Here is a 25,451-nt window from a genome sequence, read left to right on the forward strand (position 1 = left end):
TTTCAGTTTCTTGTAGGATTATAAAACAACATTTGCAAAGCTACATTTTGCAGAAAACTCCTTTGAATTTGGACAACCAGTTCAAAAGATATGAGCAGTTCAAACGTTTCCAAAACAATAGGAAACAAAGGGAAATACTTCCTTTGTTTGGCTCTATCTCAAAATCAATTTCCAACTTCTGACTGATTTTGGTTGATCACATCACGTATCATTTGTAAAATTTTCATATAAAACATTTTTCTAAAACGTTTTTACAGCCATTATATATCCCAACATTTAAATGTTATTAAAATGATTGACCAAAAGCAAAACATGTTTATAACATGCTTATAACATTTAAAAAATATTTTAGTATTTGCTGGGATAAAGCTGAACACAAAGAAATCATAAAAAGATAAAATAAACATTACTTCCCAAAAGTTCTAAAATAGTGCCACAAACAACCTAGACGTGACTTTTAAATGCCTCAAAGTATTTAACAATAAGTACATTGGCTGACGTAAAACATCTCTCCTATGAAGTGCGTTGGATTGCACCAAAATATGGGTGAGGTTGGTAACTGAGATACTGTAAAAATGGTAATTTTCGCACATGTAATTGTTGATTTTGAACTACATTGCTTGTTTTTAATTTCGCAAGTTTGAGTTTTCTTACATAGACCTATACAGTAAAAGAACATATTTGTGTGTTTTTATTTTTGTGGTAGCTGTGTTGCGCACGAAAATTAATGTACCGCAAAAATGTCTACTTTTACAGTATTCTAGAGATTTTGTTTAGGTCCAGAGAAGATATCTTACCCTTCCCATAATCCTTTGCAACATGATGCATCACCTCATTACAGCAAATGCAAATTACACTTCTATTACTTTGTACAAGTTCCTATAGTTTCATGTTGAGAATAGACTGGCTAAACATGGGTCGTTAGTCAAGAAATAAACATATTTTGCAAGATTTGGATGTGCTCTGTTCATTGAGGTACTTTTGTTCACTACCCATCCATGTTGCACTAGATAGCAAATCAGTATTGAAATGGAAGAAATGCATTGTGGGAAGTGTAAGATATATTCTCTGGTTTCGGTGTACAACAACAACAAAAAAAAGGATGAAAAACCCAAAGCAATGTACTTTTTCTTTCTTTTTGTTTTGCTTCATATTTTTTAAATATTGTATTGTTTTACTGCCAAATTTCTCCATTTCTTTTATACCATATAAACTTAGGATCACACATAATAACACCCTTTGATTGACTGAATTTTGAACACCAACCTCATGGGGACCAACTTCACAGATAACAATTTCTGACCTGAAGTCACCATAATACCCACAATGCTCCAGGTACATGATACACCCTAGACTAAATTCATCACTCCTCTGCTTTGCGTATGCATTTGTGTTTTAAGCTTCGCTTCGTAGTGATGACTGTTTAACTTACAGTTCATATCATGGCAGACTTATGAAAATAACCTCTTGTCCGATTGACTAGGGGCACATGTGTATCGCGCCACTGTGATGATATCGCAATATCATCACTGATGCTGTACAATGAAAAGCAGAGCTTGCGAAACTTTCAAACCAGTCATTTGTGTGACTAATATCTTTACCAGTACAAAATAAAACCTAAATCATATTTTATATAACATCACATTCTCCTTGGTTTCTTCTTCTTGCCTTTACCAGTTCTTGAATTTGATTGGTCTGACTTGTTATTCTGTTGTTGTTTTTGTTTACCTTTCCATTTGTTGGGTCTGCCTTTCTTGAAATTCTTACCATGATCCTGTAATGAGTTACAAACACACATGCAATAGAAACATCAGTCATAAAATCAAGCCCTTGACTGTAAAACGCGGACCAGCCAAGTTGCATGCTACAGAGCCTGAAAAGAAGCTGACGTGAATTGCAAAATTTGATGCATGTATCGGAGCCGCTATTGGGTGCTAATGCTAACAGCGCATATGTTAGCACCCTAACTACGCGATCAGCATCACATACAATATGCATACTCGGTGTCAATAACCATGAGCTTGACGACGAGTTCTGAATAGACTGAATCTCCTAGTCTTACGTAGCAGCACATGACTATTTCGAAAAATGTCTCTTAATATTTTCTTTGTTTTCTTGGATGGACCTTTGTCAATTTTACTATATTTAATCAAATTAAGTTCATGTTGGTTCTGTCCATTTAAAGCAGAAATAACAAGGTAAAGTGAGAGAAACCCCACTGGCTATTTTGGTCATTTAATATGAAGTTTTTTGGTGGACTTGATATCTGAGATCATGTTGGAAATTGCCCTCTTGAGCTACAATTAACACAATAAATTTGACTGGAGTCCATTTAGGGACATGTGTAAACATTACAAATATATCATGGGGTTAAGGGCTGGGGTATGAACGTTTGGACAGTATTTATTTTGGGACATCAGAGCACATCAGACATATCAATTGCATTCTGAATCGAAGAATGTCATTCTGATATCAAATAATTTTGATTTTTGAAATTCGCAATTTAATACACATTTTATGGCAAATCATTAAAATTGATATTTTTATATTTAACTGTACTTGAAGTAAACTTTATACATCTGATGATTTATACTTAAAGTGTATGTAGGTGGGATGAAAAGCCGACGATCAATTGAAAATTTTGACCTTTCGTATTGAAGATATGGATTTTTTTTCCAAAAACACAAAAAAAATTAGGTCTTTTTGGGAAAAAATTCCATATCTTCAATCTGAAAGGTCAAAATTTTCAATTGACCGTCGGCTTTTCCTCCCTGCTACATACACTTTAAGAATATATCATTAGATTTATATAATTTACTTCGAGGACTGTTATATATCAAAATTTGAAAATATCAAATTTTTATAATTTGTCATAAAATTTGTATTATATTGTGATTTTCAAAAATGCAAATTATTTGATATCAGAAAGACATGCTTCGTATTCAGAATGCAATTCGATAGGTCCGAGGTGCTCTCATGTCCCATAAAAAATACTGTCGAAACGCAATAAACGCTCATTTTAGATCCCTTAACCCATGGCTTATAAATTCATCATCTTTGACTACACCTGAATAACAAATAAACAGTTGTGATAAAAAGTAATGACTCACTGTGTGTTTCCTTGGGTCATCTCCTCCATTTTCTTCCTCCTCATCCTCCTCCTCTTCTTCTTCTAAAGGTCTTTTCTTCTGATCCTGCAAAATGAAGAGGAAATTCAAGTTGAGAATTTTTACTGTTTAAATTGGGTGCCCCTTACGCATGATTCACGCGCTTTCACACCTAGTACATGTCCAGAATCACATAGTAAGTATTGCAGCTCCCATACATGTACAAATTTTTGGTACCAAGCGGTTTGTTTTCAGGCTCCATATTAGCTTGTATACAATAACCAGATTAGTCAAGCGCCTGCTAATTATAGCTTTATATATAACAGTACAGTTACCAACCTTTGTTCCTTTCCTCCTTGTAGGCCTGGCATCACCTGCGGCATTAGTGGTATCAACTTCCATGTTTTCTACATCATCTTACCTTTGTTCCTTTCCTCCTAGTAGGCTTGGCATCACCTGCTGCATTAGTGGTATCAACTTCCATGTTTTCTACATCATCTTACCTTGTTTCCTTTCCTCCTAGTAGGCTTGGCATCACCTGCGGCATTAGTGCTATCAACTTCCATGTTTTCTACATCATCTTTCTCATCATCTTCTGCATCCATCTCAAAATCTTCAGCTATAAACAGAATTTCACAATGTCAGTAAAGGACTGTATACTATGGAATCAATGGTACAGGTTAATGACAAAGGTTAATAACAAACTATTTCCAGGAAATGAGAACTAAAGTTTCTGGCAGAGAAGAGGGGCAGTTGTTTACATTTTGAGAGCGTGCACAGTGTAAACACAAAAGTGGGGTTCTGATTGGCTGATTCTCTTCTCTTAATCAAACATGTGTTTTCACACTACAGTCTGTATCAAAATGATTGGTATCCATTAATTTTGATGTTTATTGAAATGCCAAATACAACATTGGATACTCTTGAAATGTCCATAATGTATAGTTTATGACTTGTTAATCTACAAATTATTTGGATCTTATGGAATGATGTGGGACCGTAGTGGTCAGCGACAACCTGTAAAGTGTGCTGAGGCTTGTGGATCAACGTCTAGGCGTTGTGCCTGTGCGTAGCGCACTATAAATCACTGCGGCATTTTTTGTTTTTTTTGTTTTTGTTGGGCAGGAAAAACCTCCTATGTGTTTTGTGGCCCCCGAACATGTTTAAAACAAAAATGCCATCAGGTTACATGGGCGGTTTTCCTTTAAACATGTTCCAACAACGATATGAAGATCAAATAATGAAATGTGTGTTCACTTCACACCAGGAAACCCACATCTTAATCGTCATCAAAACTTTATCAAATGAAGTGGTTTTCCTGGTGTGAAGGGGGTCCGAGTTGAGATCAAATTTCTTCTCTTTCAGTCCGACACAAGCGATAAGCCACATCTCACCTGGATATAAATCACTGAAACTGTCCACTGATTCTGCATCGCTCTCCTCACCACTCTCCTCTGGGTTGGTTGAGAACCGTTTCTCTTCTCCATCTGACTCTACCCCACCAAATCCAGCTGATCTTTTCTGCCTTGATGGAGGCACAAACTTGATTCCTAACCTCTGGCATTCCTCATCTGTAATAAATTATTATAAAAAAATGTAAATGTGGTAATTTTTCCATGTTAAGGTTGGTCTTAACCCTGGAATTATGGGAACTTTCAGGCCTCAAACTGCTAAATTGTTGGTCTTAAGTATATAAAAGTATACATTTAGAATGGCAAAGACTTGATAGATTTATCTGTGAGGTCAAATTTGGGCCAAAATGTTCATCTTGACCCATTGAGGCAGATATTTTAATCTCTGCAAAGTGCTATTCACATTTTAATCTTTGTATCGTACATAACTTACTTCATGTGCCATTCAGAGATACAGAACTCCCAAACTACACTATTCCCCACATATGTAATTTTTTTAACTTTATGTACTCACGCAGTAACCAGAGGATGATTTAAGGAAGCCCCAAAAGTGTTATCACCGGAGTTTCAACTGCCACTTAACTTTTCAAATCCCATTGAACTCTGTGCAAAAGATGTTGCTTTAGAATTGAATACCTGAGTGGAAGAAGGGCCCAACTCCAATTTTTTTTACAAAAATGAGTTAGACCCATCATTTTATTGCCAGCAGATACTGTTCTTCCTGGTGTGTGAAAGATGAGCCAAAATCCCCTCTGGTCGCATGTCATAAGTTGGGTATGCAAAAAGGGTGGAGGGATTACACTTTTCTGAAAATTGCGATACAAATTTGATTGGCTTTCTGAAACCCCATATCCTACAGCAGTGACTGATACCTCATTTTAAGCCTAATTTTATACTCTTTCAGTCTACTGAAGCATATAATTATACATCATTCAGCAAAAAAATCACATCAGTTGAAATGAAAAATGCCAGGGGTGGAGGAGCAGGCGGATGTGGAGCAGGCGGATGCGGAGTGTGCAATAGGGCCTATATGTGAAAATTCACATGTCAGCATGTCAAAACTACTGGTTACTTTTTTCAAATCTAGTGAGGGTATGATGTATTGACAGCTCTGAATGTTGAATTTGTACAACTAAAACAATTACTGACTACTTAAGGTGGTACTACACCCCCTGATAAATTTTGTGACTAATTTTGCATTTTTCTCAAATAAGTAACTACACACTGGTAACAAAAGTTATATACATTATTATATAGGGGCACAGAATCCAATTACTTCACTGAAATTTCAGTGATTCAAGACAAGGGGTTCATTATATGTTAAGAAATGAGGTACATTCTTGCGGAACCTCTTTTCTTATCATAAATAACGTACCGCTTGTCTTGAGTCACTGAAATTCCAGTGTAGTAACTGGATTCAGTCTACTGAAGCATATAATTATACATCATTCAGCAAAAAAAATCACATCAGTTGAAATGAAAAATGCCAGGGGTGGAGGAGCAGGCGGATGTGGAGCAGGCGGATGCGGGAGTGTGCAATAGGGCCTATATGTGAAAATTCACATGTCAGCATGTCAAAACTACTGGTTACTTTTTCAAATCTAGTGAGGGTATGATGTATTGACAGCTCTGAATGTTGAATTTGTACAACTAAAACAATTACTGACTACTTTGTGAATATTTTTGCATTTTTCTCAAAAAATAAGTAACTACACACTGGTAACAAAAGTTATATACATTATTATATAGGGGCACAGAATCAATTACTTCACTGAAATTTCAGTGATTCAAGACAAGGGGTTCATTATATGTTAAGAAATGAGGTACATTCTTGCGGAACCTCTTTTCTTATCATAAATAACGTACCGCTTGTCTTGAGTCACTGAAATTCCAGTGTAGTAACTGGATTCCTTATCCCTATAATACACATAACTTTTGTTACCAGTGTGATATTATTTTTTGAGAAAAATGCAAAAATATTCACAAATTTATCAAGGGGTGTAGTACCACCTTAAAGGGTTATATCATATGTTCCATTTTTTTCATTTTTAATGAAACCATAGTTGAATTTCAGTATTTTTAGCAATATGCTAATGTACATTTCTCTTCTTGATATTCATTTTCTTAATAATAGAATAACCATCTCGCTAATTACTCGTAAAAAGGTCATTGACCTCCACAACGTAATTAACATACGTACAATTATTTTAAATTATATAGATAGTTCATTTCAAGCATTAATTATTGTGTTTTTATTGTAAATATAGCAGTACGAATTCAGATTTCACAATGCATGTCTATGCAGTATAGCAGAGCAGTGGTGTCATGTTACTCATACAGCTCTGCTCACTGCACAGTTAACCAAGTGGAGTGTTGGGCAGTGCTTAAATCATCCTCTGCGCAGTAACAAACCACTAAAATGAATATGCTAAACACAGGTTTTCCCGGTTTTTGCCACAGGCAAAAACAGTTTTTGCTGGCAAAATGGATCACTTTTTTAAATCTCAAAACAAATTATTAAGTAACAAAAATAATTTCCTGAGTATAACAAGGCCAGAGTTTGTAATTATAAGGAACATATATTAACAAGTTAAAGGCATGGGTTTTCATTCGAATTCCAATTTTTTTTTAAATATATGACCGACTATGAGTTTTGCCATTTTTTGCTGGTTTAAATGAGGCAAAAACTGAAACACATACTGCATGTCAAGAGAGACCAATTTTGATTCTTTGTGCATATGCAACAGGGATATAATCTTACATGAACTACATGTACACCTGACTGGCTTCAGTCAAATTTATTGTATTTTTAGGATAACAAGCAAGTTTGAATTAAGGGGTACTACACCCCTGCCAATTTTGTGCCTATTTTTGCATTTTCCTCACAGATTATAGTGCGTTGGTGACAAGTAAGATATGTATATTATAGGGGCAAGGACTATACAACTACTGCACTGGAAATTTTATTTCAGCACAGACAACAATTGTGGAGTTACAGTCAAAAATGAGGAAAACCAATATTTGATCAATAAATCAATAACTACTTGCCTTGAGTTGCTGAATTTTCAGTGCAGTAGTTGAAGTCATTGCCCCTATAATATACATATCTTACTTGTCACCTTTGCCCTATAATATTTGAGAAAAATGCAAAAATAGGGACAAAATTGGCCAGGGATGTAGTACCCCCTTAAAGTCGTGACATGACTTTAAATCCCCATAGAACACCACAATGAAGCGGCTTAAGATAGTAGGTGAGTTTTCTTTCATTTTACCTCATTAGCATGATTAGTTTGATTTAAAATGACCAGAAAACTCTCTTGACAGCTGTTACGAACTAACATTTTGTAATGTTTGGCAAAGAATAACCAAATTACAATTTAACCGTAATCATATATATGTATACGATTAAAGCCTTAAAAGACTTTGAAGGTATCTGTGAAGGTTTCTCAAAAACATTTGTGTTTTCAATGTGGCAGGAATTTTCAATTTATATTGGTATTCTCCTAATTTATCAACCATTTTTAAACAACGTTAACCCCATGAGAACTACCTGCCGATTGGCCAAAAAGAATTTATAATTACATGTATTAATTGGACCAATCAGCAACATTGTCAGAATAATTTCACCATGCAAAAAAATTGGGGTGAATTATTTGCAAAGCTCTATTCTGATTGGTGATTAAAGTGAAGATAACATATAATTGACCAATCAGAGGCAATGTTAGATCGGCAGGATTTGACTTCACATTGATTGCCTACTACTTACATTTTTCTAGTGCTTTCTTATATCTTCTACCATTGACATGTTTTTCTACATGTGAAGGGACTCTGTTGAGATGTCTTACTGTTAGCTTGCAAAATAGTTGATGTCTGTTGGGGAAAATAAAATAATAGCAACAACAGTTATAACAACAACAGTAACTAGAAACGTCGCGGTTTTCGACGCAAGGCGTCGAATGGGATGCCTCCACCATGGGGCGATTGAAATTTAAATGTGTACAAATCCATTTTAGTAATTTGACTTCCAATGACCCCTGGGTGACTCCAAAATGACATGCCAAATATTTGGCTCTAAATGTTGACTGTACCCACCAAGTTTCATGCCCATATGACCAATTTTATTAATTTGACCTTATATGACCCCTGGGTGACCCCGAAATGACCTAAAATTGGCTCTAAATGTTGACTGTACCTACCAAGTTTCAGGCCCATACGACCAATTTTATTAATTTGACCTTAGATGACCCCTGGATGACCCCAAAATGACCTTCCAAAAAATTGACTCTAAATGTTGACTTTACCCACCAAGTTTCATGCCCATAAGACAATATTTAGTAATTTGACCTTAGATGACCCCGGATGACCCCGAAATGACCTTTCAAAAATTTGGCTCTAAATGTTGACTGCACCCACCAAGTTTCATGCCCACACGACCAATTTTATTAATTTGACCTTAGATGACCCCTGGGTGACCCCAGATGACCCCAAAATGACCTTCTAAAAAATTGACTCTAAATGTTGACTGTATCCACCAAGTTTCATGCCCATAAGACAATATTTAGTAATTTGACCTTAGATGACCCCTGGGTGACCCTGGATGACCCCGAAATGACCTTCCAAAAATTTGGCTCTAAATGTTGACTATACCCACCAAGTTTCATGCCCATGCAACAGTTTTTAGTAATTTGACCTTAAATGACCTTTGACCTCAGCATATGACCTTGAACCCCACCCAAAAAAAGTAGCCAGAGTTTTTGACCATGACCCATCTATCCTGAAAATGTGAAGTCAATCCGCCCATTCATGCCCGAGATACAGCCTCCGGACGGACGGACGTAGTAATTTGACCTTAAATGACCTTTGACCTCAGTATATGACCCTGAACCCCACCCAAAAAAAAAGTAGCCAGAGTTTTTGACCATGACCCACCTATCCTGAAAATTTGAAGTCAATCCGCCCATCCATGCCCGAGATACAGCCTCCGGACGGACGGAAGCTCGGAAGCTCGGACATTGCAAAAACAGTATGCCTCGCGGTGGAGGCATAAAAACAGTAAAACAAGGCCCTGTGCTGTTGTGGGACTGAGACTGTAAAATTAAATGAGATGATAGGGATGGTTGTTGGTTCCACAGACCAAAGGAACCCAACTGTCAGTGGCGTAGCTAGGGGTTGTGGTGCCCTCCAGGGCTAAGGATACATAATGGCGTCCCTAATTCTTGAAACAATTGTGCGCTGAGTACGAGAAAAATTTTGATCAAATAGGGCCTACCACCAGAGCTGCCAACGTTGGAATATGTAAATGCAGAAGATTTCTGCAAAGTGTAAAAAAAAGCTTTGGATGTGGCTCTCTCGCGCCAAGGTCAGCGGCCCTTGCTTGGGATCAGCCCTCCTGAAAGCTCCTGGATGTTAGCTTTTTGTGACCCTTAAAAATGCCTTGCCAAGGCTACCTAACATTTTTTTTTGCAAAAGGACAGGACAGTGGGCGATAATTGATTTTGTTTTGATGCTCTGTAAATGCAGAAGATTTAGCCACATGGCTGCAAATGCAGAAGATTTAATATGTTTCGCAGAAGACAGAAGATTATCAGCAAATAAGGAAGTCTTCTGCAGAATCAAGAAGGGTTGGCAGCTCTGAACCACTAATTAATTTTTGTTATTAAGGGGGTACTACACCCCTGCCCAATGTTGTGCCTATTTTTGCATTTTTCTCAAAAATTATAGCACATTGGTGACAAGTAAGATATGTACGTATATTATAGGGGCAAGGACTACAACTACTGCACTGGAAATTTTATTTCAGCACAGACAACAGCTGTGGAGTTACAGTCAAAAATTAGGGAAAACCAATATTTGATCAATAAATCAATAACTACTTACCTTGAGTTGCTGAATTTTCAGTGCAGTAGTTGTAGTCCTTGCCCCTATAATATACATATCTTACTTGTCACCAATGCATAATAATTTTTGAGAAAATTGCAAAAATAGGCACAAAATTGGCCAGGGGTGTAGTACCCCCTTAATGAAGTTGAATAACCCTGCTCTTGTAATTATTTTAGTATGGTACACTGCTATGCAGACCTGTCTCATATTATAAAGTGGTACTGGTACTTACTCATGACTTTTCTTGTTACTCTGTACAATATGTGGTTCATATTTCTTGTAGTTAAATTCTTGCTGTGCCCTCAGTTTGGTGTACTTCTTACCCTCTGTGTAACTCTTCAACGCATCTGGCTTACATGGTATCTCATGTCCAGAAAGATCACATTTGATCTGAGAATGTTACGGAAACAAAGAAAAAAGAAACATAATATCAATAGAAAGTTAACATCTAGATTCAAGGTGGAACATAGCCTGTACACCAAAACTCAAAACAGAGATTCTATACAATGAGATGAGACACTTGCATTACACGACCTATATACCGATGTTGAGGACAGCAAAAATGTGATTCTTAATAAATTGAACCAATCACAGAACAGATTTTTGCCTAGTCTCTGACCAGACCGTATGTCTGGGCCGGCACAAACTGGTTGTGTAGGAGACCAGCACGGGTTTGCACGATAATTTATTAATTGATAAAGAATCATATAGTCTATTCAGTATAAGATGGCACATGACCACGTTCGTTTTCCACATAAACTGGCCTCAAAAAGAAACTTATAATTTTTCACAAGGTCATATCTTAAAATCCTAATCCATAAAAATGAACCAACATTACACACAGGATTATTTCAATACTCTACTCCAAACACATGTCAATAACCAAGCAGCTGTCCAACTGACACAACAGCAAAATGCACTGACAGTCAGAACTCTTTCCCCCTGTTCCCCCAGTAAAAACACAAAAATTTCACCTTTTTGCGGCAATTTTGCGCAAAATTGGTTGATGTTGCCTCCACCCCCTGAAATTCACCTTTGCCCCCGGAAAAAAATTCCTGGCGCCGCCACTGATAGCATGCTTCTGTTGTTAGAGGTCAGAGAATCGTGGAATATGGGGGCTTCTTAGCCTTCACAGATTTTAAACAAAATATTTGGACAAATCAGAGGAATCAAATATGTTATAAGTTTTATAAATTTTATGTTAAAAATCATTAAAAAGGGTCTTTGATGAAAAAGAACATTCATGTTCCCCCTTAAGTTAATAATAATAATTCATGTTCATCCCTGCTTTTATAGATTTTTTTGTGTTCCCCCCTCAAATCTTGGGATCTTGGATTGGTAAACCTCCTATTCCTGGGGAATTTAAACTGGAGGCATGATGAGAGTGGGCTAATTTTTGAGGTGTGGTCACTGGTCGAGCAGTCATTTGTCATGGAATTCTATTCCCCCTGGCATAAATAACGACTCCTCCCTATGAGATCTGACCTGGCTGTTACATATTAAATGTAACTTCATCATCCAAAATTATTCCAAATTTTTGTCACAATTTTCAAAATTGAGGTGCGATCTCTACAGAGTACCAGAGACCAATATACACTCCTCAAAAGAATTAAGGATCAGTTGAAAATAATCAGCATTTAAAAAAACATTGGATATGATCATATTATTGTTGATAGTTGTGCTTGAACTTCAATCACTCATTACAAATATCCGCTATCACCCACATCTTGAGGGGAGGGGGGAAAATGGAGGCTAAAATTTCAATTTTGAACCCATTTTTCAAATGTCACTACCATCAAGGTCAAGTCATATATTGAGATGGGTTTGTGTATGTGATGTGTGTTTGGGTCTATATGTACGTCCCATTAGTGGGTATAAGATGCCCTCAATGTATCCCCGGGGGTGGGGAAAGTTATTAATGCAACCGCACTAAAGATGATCCCCCAGCCCCCTCCTCGCACATCTGAGGGTAGGGGTCATAATTGAGCTTCCTTAATAGTGCAACGTAATGCATAAATGAATACTCTATACGTTCTGTAGTTCTGTACCATTTAATGATCACGATTAAGACCCCTACCCTCAGAGAAGCGAGGAGGGGCGGTGGTCATCTTTTGTACTGGTTACATTAATGACTTTCCCACCCCCAGGGACACATAGAGAGCATCTTATACCCACTAATGTGACGTACATAGACCCACATACACGTCACATACACAAACCCACCCCGATATGTGACTTGACCATGACCATGGTGACGTTTGAAAAATGGCTTCAAAATCAAAATTTTGGCCTCCATTTTCCTCCCTCCCCCTCACGATGTGGGTGATGGCAGATATTTGTAACACCCTGTCTACAAAACTAAGACTTATAAAACCAAGACCCTGTCTACAAAACTAAGACCTAGAAAACTAAGACCCTGTCTACAAAACTAAAACCTACAAGAGCACCACTGGTGCTGTAGCTCATTTGTTATGGGTTATGGTCAGGAATACCATGCATAGCTATGTATAGCCATGCATAGCTATGTATAGCCATGCATAGCTATGTATAGCCATGCATAGCTATGTATAGCCATGCATAGCTATGTATAGCCATGCATAGTTATGTATAGCCATGCATAGCTATGTATAGCCATGCATAGTTATGTATAGCCATGCATAGCTATGTATAGCCATGCATAGCTATGTATAGCCATGGATAGCTATGTATAGCCATGGATAGCTATGTATGGCCATGTATAGCCATATGTAAAAATGCCATAGCCATGTATAGCCATGTATAACTATGTATACAGGGCTGCCAACATTTCAGTATTCTCAAACCTCAAAATCACCATAGTGCTGTGATCAAGCAGAAATCAGCATTTTGAAAATATACTTACGGTTCTCAAGATATTTCTTTATTCAAGGTATTTATTTATTTGTACCTTTTGCTTGTCGAGTATCCTTTGATTTGATTTTGTTTAATACAGTTTTGTTTGTATATTTAATGTCTTGGATGCACCATCGGATAGATGAGTGCCACTGATGTAAAAGCAATTTCCAAATAAAAACTTGAAACTTAAAAACTACAACAATTTCATGGTAAATGCCATGCATAGCTATGTATAGCCATGCATAGTTATGTATAGCCATGCATATGTATGGCCATGCATAGTTATGTATAGCCATGCATAGCCATGGATAGCTATGTATGGCCATGTATAGCCATGTATAGCCATATGTAACCATGTCATACATGTAGCCATGTATAGCCATGTATAGCCATGTATAGCTATGTATACAGGGCTGCCAACTTTGAAAAACACATTTCAGTATTCCCAAACCTCAAAATCACCATAGTGCTGTGATCAAGCACAAATCAGCATTTTGAAAATATACTTACGGTTCTCAAGATATTTATTTATTCAAAGCATTTATTTATTTGTACCTTTTGCTTGTCAAGTATCCTTTGATTTTATTTTGTTTAATACAGTTTTGTTTGTATATTTAATGCCTTGGATGCACCATCGGATAGATGAGTGCCACTGATGTAAAAGCAATTTCCAAATAAAAACTTGAAACTAGCCATGTATAGCTATGTATACAGGGCTGCCAACTTTGAAAAACACATTTCAGTATTCTCAAACCTCATTGCTCCATTTTTTCAAATATTTTTACCCGATGACCCTTTTTTAAAAATCTTATACTCAATGACCCCCTTTTTCAAAATATTATACCCAATGACACCCTTTTTTATTTTGTTTGTACCCAATGACCCCCTTTTTTAAATGACGCTTTGTACCTGATAGCCCGGCCTGATAGGCCCCTACTTCGCGACGCCGGTAGGCACATACCCGTCACTTCTAAAGTGTGTCCCTCCCCCCCCCCCCGGACTATATTCAGTGGTCAAGGAGTAAGGACCCCCGGTCAAGGACACTGATATGACATCATAGGTGATGTAATTTTCTTCTGCTGACCATATGATGCTGTATATTAACTATTATTGTTACATTTAGGCCTATACCTAGAACTTTTAAAGTCATAATTAGTTCAAACATAACTTTGGTAATACTCGCTCGTTTTCATTCGTTGAAACGGCAAAACATACTTACTTTTCCTTACAAATCGAATAACATAATTTTAAAACATTCCACCTCAGAGAGGGGTTGTCACCCATATGTACTGATATACCAGGCACTGAAAAAGTGCTACTCACCTTGAGTAAATGTTTACATAACTAATTGGGTTTAGTGACTGGGTAGATGTGTGATAAATGAGTGAGATGTTTGTTCATAGTCAGGGTTGCCAACCAACAATTTGGTAGCCCAAGTTGGGAGAATTTGAGACACTATTTGCTCATGGCTCGTGCACAGAAGTAAGGGCCTACACAGCACGAGCCCAATTGGTGCTTTATCTATTAACTTGCAGAATGTAAGGCACAGCAACACTGAAAAGCAAACATTGTAGCCGCACTGAAACAGTAAAGTTCAACATCTCTTTTACAAATTTGCACGATCAAGGAGTTTGTACAGTGTTTGTAATATGAAAAGCACCACAAACAGTCTGCATAGGAGACTATTCCATGAAATTTGGTAAAACTTTTTGTAAGAAAATGCTCCAAAAATGATACTTTCTGTCCGAATTTTCTTAGCTAAATAAGTAACAATCATGAACGATCATGCAAAGATCACCGCCAGAAATTACCAGATCCATTGCTCAAGCGATGTAGCAAGAGAAAGAAAAAACATACAGAAAAATGGATCATGCCTAGAGTTCATTGCTTACATAATGAGCTAATAAAACTAAGACCCTGTCTACAAAACTAAGACTTATAAAACTAAGACCCTGTCTACAAAACTAAGACCTAGAAAACTAAGACCCTGTCTACAAAACTAAGACCTGTAAAACTCAAAAATTGGTGCTGCATGATTTAATTATTTGTCATGATTTTAATTATATGTGACCGTACAGCACGAATGAGCCGTAAATGTCCTCAATTGTATTCTGAGATACAGTGTAAAATGGGTATGAAGGTCATATTCATAGGTATTTCAATTTGGTGCTACGTGTATCTCATTAAATGAGGTACACGTAGCACCAAATTGAGGTACCTATGAATACGACCTTCATGCCCATTTTACACTGTAACTCAGAATACAATTGAGGACATTTACGGCTCATTCGTGCTGTACGGTCACATACGGCATTTTCCTCTATGATGTTGAGATTTTTCACTGAAACTAGGGATACATCTAGTAGGGATTTTATGTTTACAATATTACATTCGCATGGACGGTAATTTTTTGCGGGCTTTTTTACGAATCTAGCGAGTAGATTTCTTGCAATATTTGGCTATTTACCATCCAATTTATATCCTTCAATGTACCTGTATATCTTTTACATATCCAGCACGATCAAAAAAAGTTTTTTGATGTTTCTGATCGTCACGATGAAACACTTTTTAAGGACACGATTTTCTCAGTTTTCCCAGCCATTTTGTTTACCCGTTGTTATCGACGTGACCCTAAAGTAACTGATTAGTCTCGACCCCAGAGTGCAACATGGCTGTATCGCGAACATGACTTGACGACAGAAACCGGCTGTAAATGTAAATCTCGTGACTTGCATTGTTTCATCGCTGAACACGCTTGTCGAACGTAGGGGGGGTCGATGGCTTGGAAATTATCTTTTAAGTACCGGTATCAGAAATTCCAAGTTTAATTTACTTGGATACATGGAATAAGATAACTATGATTTGGAGATCAGATATGTGAGTACCAATTTCATATAAATTGACTGAATTTGAGCTGTGCAAAACGTTGTACAAACGGCGTACACGAGACTGGCAAGCGAGTCTAGGATACATCTTAAAAAATTCTGGTGAAATGGTATTAAAAACCCCACTTTAAAATACATGCATGTAGCTTGACAAAATTGAACATTCCAGTACAATCACATTCTATGGTACAATGCGCTTTTTGAAAGAAAGTGAAACCACCTGTTTAGGTGCTAATTGACAAGCAAGAGGCGATCTGCTGTTGCCGAGTAGTTACAACAAGTCATACCTAGAATATTTTCTCAATTTGAATTTTATCCTTTCTAGGTATGACCTAGTCCCTAGTTAAATTTGTGTAACTTCATGTTAAGGGGGTACTACACCTACACCCCTGGGCAATTTTGTGCCTATTTTTGCATTTTTCTCAAAAATTATAGCACATTGAAGACAAGATAGATATGTATATTATAGGGGCAAGGACTGCAACTACTACACTGAAAATTCAGCAACTCAAAGCAAGTACCGGTAGTTAATGATTTATTGATCAAATATTGGTTTTCCCTCATTTTTTACTGTAACTCCACACCTGTTGTCTGTGCTGAAATAAAATTTCCAGGGCAGTAGTTGCAGTCCTTGTTGGTATCTCCTACTTTTCTTCAATTCGCTTTCAAATTTCATTTGGAAGTAATAATCAGTTAAAATCAATGAAGAAATTTTCGCCAATACATTCCCTACGGCTTTAGAAAATTAAGCAAGTAGTTGACCTTTTGACCTGATCGGTGCTACGCATGCGATATGTGCAAAGAACTTATTACTACAATATTATTTAATATGTGGAGTCGGCTGATTGAATGAGGCAGTGAAAATGTACTGATTTTGTGATGAAAAGTACAGGAACTTGTATAATAAATATTACGACAAATGGGCAATTATTAATGTGTTAAAAAGGTCCCAGTACTGATATAATATTGGATGGCTGAGCGTGATACCATAAAATATCGGATGAGTCATAAAAATATCGGACGAGCCAACGGCGAGTTCGATATTTGTATGACGAATCCGATATGTTATGGTATCATGCGAAATAAGCCATCCAATATTATCATTATTAGGTTTTCTTAACTCCTAATAACCCTGAAAACATAATGTAAAATATCGCACTGCTACAAACAAATGTATTCATTTGCATGGTGCATTGGGGTTTATACATGTATTGTATACGTAAAATGCCTATACGATGATACCACCCAATATAAAAATCATCGTATAGATCCCTGTACTAGTTGCCGAGTGGAAATTTATGAATGAACTGTGCATGTGGCGTGCGCCGTACGCGTTGTTAGCTCCGAATTTGCAACATGATCTGGTAGTCGCGCTCGTCAAAGGTTTACTGCAAAATAGTATAACCCTAACTGATCAAAAGGGTAAAAACTAGTACAAGGAACTTATACGATGTCCTCATTCACAAACTGATACTATCTGTCCATCGTATAAGCCTCTTACCGTACGATAATGTGGTGAAGGAATATTACACAGTCAAGAATAGGCTCCATCATCTTTTGGTTCTGATCCCTCCCAGTCTCCCAAAACATCAAAACATCAAAATCCTTGTACATTTACTTACTTAAGACTGTCATTTTTCATATAGCGCAGACAAGCTAAATAGAAATGGTCAAATTTTGGCAAAAAATCTCTGTGTAATCCTATGTAAGTCCCATATCACATCGTTATCGGCGATCGAGGTTTTTTTTTTTGAAGTTTGGTTGGTACCCACCAGCGTCATGCATGTGACGTGACACAGCGAAAATAAGCGACCGGGAATCAGGGATCGTTAAAACGTCAACAAATATCAAAACACAGAAAGCAGTAAACTTATTGGCGAGCGGTCCGAATTTTGAGCCATAAGTTTACGTGGTGAACTAGGTAAAAACCCATATTAATAACCAAGTCTCACAAAATCTCACTAAATGTCTATCTGCAAAGCGAACGTGACTAGTCGGGATTATGCACTTTCAGTTTCTCGCGTTTGAAGCGGGAATTGGATTGCGTGCATTTTTTTCGATGTCTAGTGAGCAAATTTCTTCAATATTTTGAGAAAATGATGTCAAATTTTCTATTCTATATTGTTTGGTAATAATGTCTTTTGCCAATAGTATGTTTAAAGTTGTAATTTTGTGTTTTTGATCATAAAGATCGGATATTTTCGTTCGATTCAATTCTGAACCCTTCGCAAGGGTGCCGATTTCGCAGAACTTTGACGATAATTTTGCCTTTTTGGACACTAAAATGCATTCGATCCTTAATTTTGTTTCAACCGAGTCTTAAATTAGCAAGCACAATAAGGTTGGTACCCTTTTTTATATACACTAGCGGGTACCAGCGCCAGCTGGCCCCCGCTAGATGAGTAAATGGGAGCGGTTAGTAAGCGGGATCGGTTAGTATAAACGATGGAAATGGTAATCATGTCAATTGGTATCGCTTTTAACAGCTCAATTATTACGCGGTTAGTGATGGTAGTGGTAGGCCTACCATTTGTTGCCTCTACTTTGCAAACGACGTTCTTTCTTTCTTACTTTCCCGTTCTTTCTTTCTTGCTTTCCCGTTCTTTCTTTCTTGCTTTCTCGTTCTTTCTTTCTTTCTTTCTTTCCCTTTTTTTTTTTCTTGCTTTCTCTTTCTTTCTTGCTTGCTTTCCCTCCCTTTCTCTCTTGCTTTCCCTCCCTTTCTTTCTTGCTTTCCCTCCCTTTCTTTCTTTCTTTCCCTTCCTTTCTTTCTTTCTTTCCCTCCTTTTCTTTCTTTCTTTCCCCCTTTCTTTCTATCTTTCTTTCTTTCTTTCCCTCTTTCTTTCTTTCTTTCTTTCTTTCTTTCTTTCTTTCTTTCTTTCTTTCTTTCTTTCTTGCCCTCTTTCCTTCCCCTTTTTACTTATTTTTTCTTTGTCTTTCCCTTTTTTCTTTCAGTTTCTCTCTTTCCTGCGTTCCATTTCTCTTTCTGTTTCTTGCTTGTTCACTTTCTTTCTCTCTCTCTCTCTCTTCTTTCTTTCTTTCTTTCTGTCTGTCTTTCTTTCTTTGTTTTTTTCTTTCTTTCTTTCTTTTTCTTTCTTTTTCTTTTTTTCTTTCTTTCTTTCTTTCTTTCTTTCTTTCTTTCTTTCTTTCTTTCTTTCTTTCTTTCTTTCTTTCTTTCTTTCTTTCTTTCTTTCTTTCTTTCTTTCTTTCTTTCTTTTTCTTTCTTTCTTTCGTTCTTTCGTTCTTTCCCTCTTTCTTTCCCTCTTTCCTTCCCTCTTTCCTTCCTTTTTTCCTTCCTTCCTTCTTCTTTCTTTACATAGGCATAAATCCCGGGATGAGTAATAAATTCCTCAATATTTCGATAAGGGCATGATCTACTGAATCACCTCCATGTTGACGCATGTATGTGGGTTCCTTTATTTCTTTCGTTCGTTCTTTTTTTATATGTGTTTCTGTTTCATCAAGTAGGCCTATAGCAACATTGGGTTTCAAGAAGGTTGAGTTACATAGCGTAAATTCGGTGTTGGGGTGGGTATAACCCCCCAATGTTTTGATAAGGTCAATGGTCCGTACAATCACCCCAAGTTCACACATGTATAATAGATGTGGGTTTCTGACAAAATTAACCATGTGGGTTTCTGACAAAATTAACCTCATTTTTGGCCAAACTAAAAAGTGCCAATTTTTGCGGCCTTCGTACGAATTTGTTCCACTTTTGCACAATATAATTCACCAGTAGGCCTAATTAGCTTGCCATAAATTATTCTGTCGCCAAGATGCTGGCTTCACTGTAGGCCTATTGCAAGAAATTGATTTAAACGGACCCATCCCCCATGCCATGTCAAGAGAAATCTACGCCATTGTTAATGTTGCCAAAAGATGCCGGATTCACTATTAATATGCCTACTTCAAGAAATGTTTTCATCCCTCCCCTAATGTCAAAAAGAAATCTACGCCACGGATATTTAGCGGTTGCGGTTTTATACCATGCTATAATCTGCTAATAATGTCCCACACTCCCCATCGAAATTCATCACAACATGACAAACGAATAAACTCAAATTACTTTCCAATACCGTATATATGCCTAGGCCTACCTTGAATTTAAAATCTTCGGAAAGTCATCACAAAAGAAGTTTCCGAAAGTCATAATTTGCATAAACGAATGCAGTTGATTTATTATTATAGCCGTTGCGGTTACCATGCCGCATAATGCCCACTCTCCGTCGAAAGTCACCACGAACGGATAAACTAATATCACTTTCAAAATTATTAGATCACTTGGACCATTTATTTTCAAAATACGTAACTTAAAACCACCTTTGTCTCAGCCATTAATTTGTTAGTTCCGTCTAAGAGATGTGATATTTTCCGTCTTAGATGAAACTGGAAGTTTTGTTACCATTAGCAGCGTCGGGAAGTTGCCACGACCTGTGCGTAATCCGCGATATAGCAACGCAGCAACGGACCGTAAATAAGCGGGCCACCATTGGTTGATCTACCGAATAAATCCAAATAATTATTTGTATTTATTAATTTATCTATCTATCTATGCATTTACCATTCATCTGGAAATGCTAGAACTTATTTATTTATCTATTTATTAATTTATAATTTATCTATAATCTCCGAGATGATACCGATGAATCGATCAGTTCCTCTTCAAAGTATCGATTATCGGCAAGTTCCTCTTTAATAGTATAGATTGATAAAATTTTAAAGATTTTTTTTCAAGTTTCTAACGGCGCAAATCGTTAAGTGTGTATTTCCCATTGACATCCAAAATGGGAAATACGAGTCTGATGGACATAGGAACGGCGTCCATGAGACTCAGCGAGTCTAAACGTGACCGTGGCGGTAGTAGAGCCATCATATCATGCCATCATGATCATGAAGCAAGGTAAGCTTAACCGGAAAATTCAGACAAAAAGCGACTCTAAATTATATATCACAGAAGTCACAGACATAAAATCATCGATTATAAATGACCCTACCTTTTTGCTTTCTTTGCAATATTTCAGAGACGGGTGTTTCTTTAAATATGTTTGTATTTCTCCAGAAACTTCGGCTCCCAATTTGTCCACATGGTCTCCCATGCTCGCCATGTTTACAAGCTTTAGACCCCCTGGCTTCTTGAAAATTAATTGGATTGCGCAATTTCCGCGGTAGTGTCTATTGGATTTAGGTGTATTTCATAATTTTTTGACCGTGCACTTTGCACCGGGACTTTGCATTTAATAGGGTGCGGATTGTACGGTATTATCTAAATTATCCTGACAAATATCCAATTAGCTTTATTAAGTTATTCATTCATTCATTCATTCATATTTATTCGGCAAAATAGTCAAGAACAATAACATAGGGCCTGCACTTTGGCTCGTTTTTTGCAGGTTTACATGGTCCAATAATCACAAGATGACTGACATGTGGTAACAAAGGAAGCAGTCACTGCAATTTGATTATGTCCCATATGATTGGCCATTCAAGACACCCATGTGAATATACTATAGCGGCCTTTTCAAAATATAATACATGTTTGCTTGATTGCATTGACAATACCCGGGAACAATAGGCCTAGCTACAAACAGTATATGCATTGGACAAACTTTTTACAATAAGCATGATAAGTGATGATGTGACCTCCAGATTTATACATCGTTCGTCTCGAACACTGACAACATTTGATTGAATGGACTGTAGGCTACTACGCCGTGATTACGGTGAAGGACACTTTCAAATCCTTTGTTTGGAGCCAATCAATAAAAGCATGCAGGGCCTATACCCATGTACAGTTTATCCCTTACATAACCTAGGCCTATGTCTTGAATACGCTGGCAAAGTTATGTAATAATCGGATTCATACTATATATATAGCAGTAGGTAAAAACAAGTTTTGAATAATCCGTGCTACAAAGTCCCATTCAGTGATCCCAGCGAAAGTGAAAAAAAAATCAAATTGTTACGTTTATAATTTTTTTTTTTTTTTATCAAATAGCAAAAAACCAAAACAGGAAAACGACAGTATTGACGAAGTTGAAGCCCCATTCAAATACATTTTTTTTTTTGCCTTAGACACACGGCTTTCGGCTGAACCACTGCACTAGCAAGCTTTGTTAGCACATCTATGACAATGACGAAAGGTACAAAATCAGCCATATAAGGCCTTTAGATAGCAGAAGACACCAAATGACCAAATTGGTGTTTTATGACCTTTGACATTCTTTTGTGGCGAGTGACATGGTCTTTCAATTCACGCCGAGTGTCCTTGACAGGTTTGACCATGCTTCACTGAGTGGTCATGAAAGAATTCAAAAGATAACCTCTGCCCCAATAATCCCAAGCAATTGTCTGAAACTGCTCCTCGAATCATAAGAACTCAGTCCTCAAATGATAGTCATAGTAATGTCCAAAATATAAAAATTACTGACTATCATTGAAGACCGAGTTCCACAGTCTAGTATCCAAAATCTGAATTTTGATGATTTTTACGATCGTCGGGATGAAAAAAAATCAAAAAATCACTGAATATTCCTTTAGTTCCCTCCTCTCCTTACACTGGCAATATAAATCAAAGAAAAATAAATAAAACAAGAAAAGAAAAAAAAAAAAGACAAAGAAAATAAACCAAATTAAAGACTTAATGTACGATTTCCTTCAAATTTTAAATTTGTCATTATATACTCAAAATGCTGAAATAATACTAGTAATAATTATCGGGAATGGTTTCTGTTAATTTTGAGCTGACATAATAAGGTAAAGTGAAAGAAACACTGCTTGTTATTTTGGCCGTTTAACACGCAGTTCTATGGGAGGACATTATGACTTTATGTCGAACTTTGCTCTATTTACCTACAAACACAAGCAATTTGGCTGATTCCATTTAGGTGCAAGTTGTAAACATTACAAATATGCTAAAAAATCAGGTTTGAAAAAAATTAACCAAATTCATATTATAAGATCGTACATTATGACTTTAGGGGATCTGGAATGAGCGTTTTGAGCGTTTCGATAGTATTTTTTGTGGGACATGAGCGCACATCAGACATATCGAATTGCATTCTGAATACGAAGAATGTCTTTCTGATATCAAATAAATTTCATTGAAATTTATGATATAATACAAATTTTATGACAAATTATTAAAATTTGATATTTTTCACATTTTTGATATATAACAGTCCTCAAAGTAAATATCATAAATCTAATGATATATTCTTAAACAATCCCTGGCATACCATACATGTATAGTCCTATGTATAGTAATTTTGCTTTATCTGTTTTGTGCTGTTTAAACAAATAGTTAAACATAATTTCCATAAAATGTAAGCTTTTACTGTCAGATATGTCCCCTTTTAATTTTGAGCAGAAAAAGTGAGGTAAAGCAAAGAAAATTGGAATTTACTACTACTACTAGCGCCAAAGAATGTTATACGATTGTAAAACGGTACGATCCTTTGGGTGGGTGTGTGTAGGGGTGCGTATGTGTGTCCTGCACGCGTATTTTTTTCTGTAACTATAATGGGACGCAATACGATACCGGTATGTTATAAGAATCAAGCTTACAAGAAAAATGGCTCTCAGTCAAATCCTACAATTCTGTCAGAGAAAATATGCATATTTGCATTACATTTTTAATTAATTGACATAATTGATTAATTAATAAATATTTTATTTAATGATTTACCATAATTCCAAACATGTCAAACAATGTGTCAAATTAAAGCTAATGAAATGCTTTATAAATTGGTCAGATAGAGCACATTTTGCAGAATGCATTTAGTATTTTAGTTACATGACTCCAAACATTCTATTCCAATTTTTTGCTATACACGCATAGGAGCTGTACTTTTAAAATCCGCGCCTAATCAATAATAATAGTCTTTCACTCCATTGTCAAACCTAGAGTGTGATGGTTTTGTAGCAGATGACAGTGCTCATTCAAGCCTGTCAAGGTCAGTTAGTAGCCACTTGCTGAATGGATGGCCATTATCAGCTATCAAAGAGATGCCTTGTGCAGCTGCCAATCACAGTAGAGGTTTGATAACATTTTGTTAAAAACCCAAATGTGATATAAGGACAAAGCTGTGCATGTTGGTACTTAATTGTTTGGATTCTTATGTTGAAATGCCCTTGTATTAGTATTTTTATGTGTAGTGTATATTGTTCATAAATTATATAGCTTTTAAATTATGGGAATTTTTGCTCTGTTGCACTGTACCATTATGGAATATGAGCAAATCAATTACCGACACAAGCAGGTATACAGTGCATTATTTTATTTTTATTTCGTATCTCAGGAGCACAGCTCACTTGGTAAGGCATCAGAATTTTGTTCACGAGCGCTTCGAACTTTAAATCGGAAGGTGGTGAGTTCGAGCCTCATCACGGTCACATTAATTTTAGAAACCAAATATTGTTCGAACTTTTCATATTTGTTTTTCTTTTATTGTTTCTTTTCTTTGTCTTTTTTTTCTTGTTTTATTTATTTTTTTCTTTATTTTTCTTTGATTCATATTGCCAAGGTAAGGAGAGGAGGGAACTAACGGCCCATTCAGTGATTTTTCATCCGGACGATCGTAAAAATCATCAAAATTCAGATTTTGTACTGCGGAACTCAGTCTTCAATGATATAGTAGTCAGTAATAATCTTTTGGTCATTATATGACTATCATCATTTGACGACTGAGTTCTTATGATACATCATCCGAAAAGCAGTTTCAGACAATTGCTTGGGATTGTTGTTTTGAATTCTTTCATGACCACTGAAGCAGAGTCAAACCTGTCAAGGACACTCGGCGTGAATTGAACTGACCATGTCACTCGCCACAAAAGAATGTCAAAGGTCATAAAACATCAATTTGGTGTCTTCTGCTAGTGGTTCAGCCAAAAGCCGTGTAGGCCTATTTAAGACAAAAATAATGCATTTACGTGAATCTGTAATTACAGACAGTATATAAATTAGCTACATGTAGGCCTTCATGGGGCTTCAACTTCGTCGATACTGCCGTTTTCTTGGGTTTTTTGCCAATTTTTTTCATTAAAATTTTTTATAAAAGTAACAATTTGATTTTTTTTTCACTCTCGCTGGGATCACTGAATTGGGCTTCGCAACGCGATAGGCCTATATTCAATACTTGTATTCACCTACTGTTATAGCATTAGTCCGATTATTACACAACTTCGCCAGCGTATTCAAGACATCCAATGCAAATAATCACCTAGATTATGACGTAGCATACCGTAAATATGGCGGAGTACTCAAATTCATTCAACAAAAGCATGATTACAAGCTATTG

General features: G+C 36.6%; 1 protein-coding gene across 1 annotated transcript; it reads right to left on the minus strand.

Moving 5' to 3' along the window:
• Window positions 1-1,627: 1,627 nt before the first annotated feature.
• LOC140139877 (surfeit locus protein 2-like) lies at window positions 1,628-21,267 on the minus strand. Its single transcript, XM_072161639.1, has 7 exons — window positions 21,150-21,267; window positions 10,632-10,789; window positions 8,286-8,389; window positions 4,502-4,678; window positions 3,611-3,726; window positions 3,111-3,194; window positions 1,628-1,774 (listed from the first exon to the last, which is right to left on the minus strand). Exons 1-7 carry the CDS (start codon window positions 21,258-21,260, stop codon window positions 1,640-1,642), a joined length of 885 nt encoding a protein of 294 aa, XP_072017740.1. The 5' UTR covers window positions 21,261-21,267; the 3' UTR covers window positions 1,628-1,639.
• Window positions 21,268-25,451: the final 4,184 nt, after the last annotated feature.

The sequence above is a fragment of the Amphiura filiformis genome, chromosome 18, assembly GCF_039555335.1.
Source record: "Amphiura filiformis chromosome 18, Afil_fr2py, whole genome shotgun sequence".
Lineage (NCBI taxonomy): Eukaryota > Metazoa > Echinodermata > Ophiuroidea > Amphilepidida > Amphiuridae > Amphiura > Amphiura filiformis.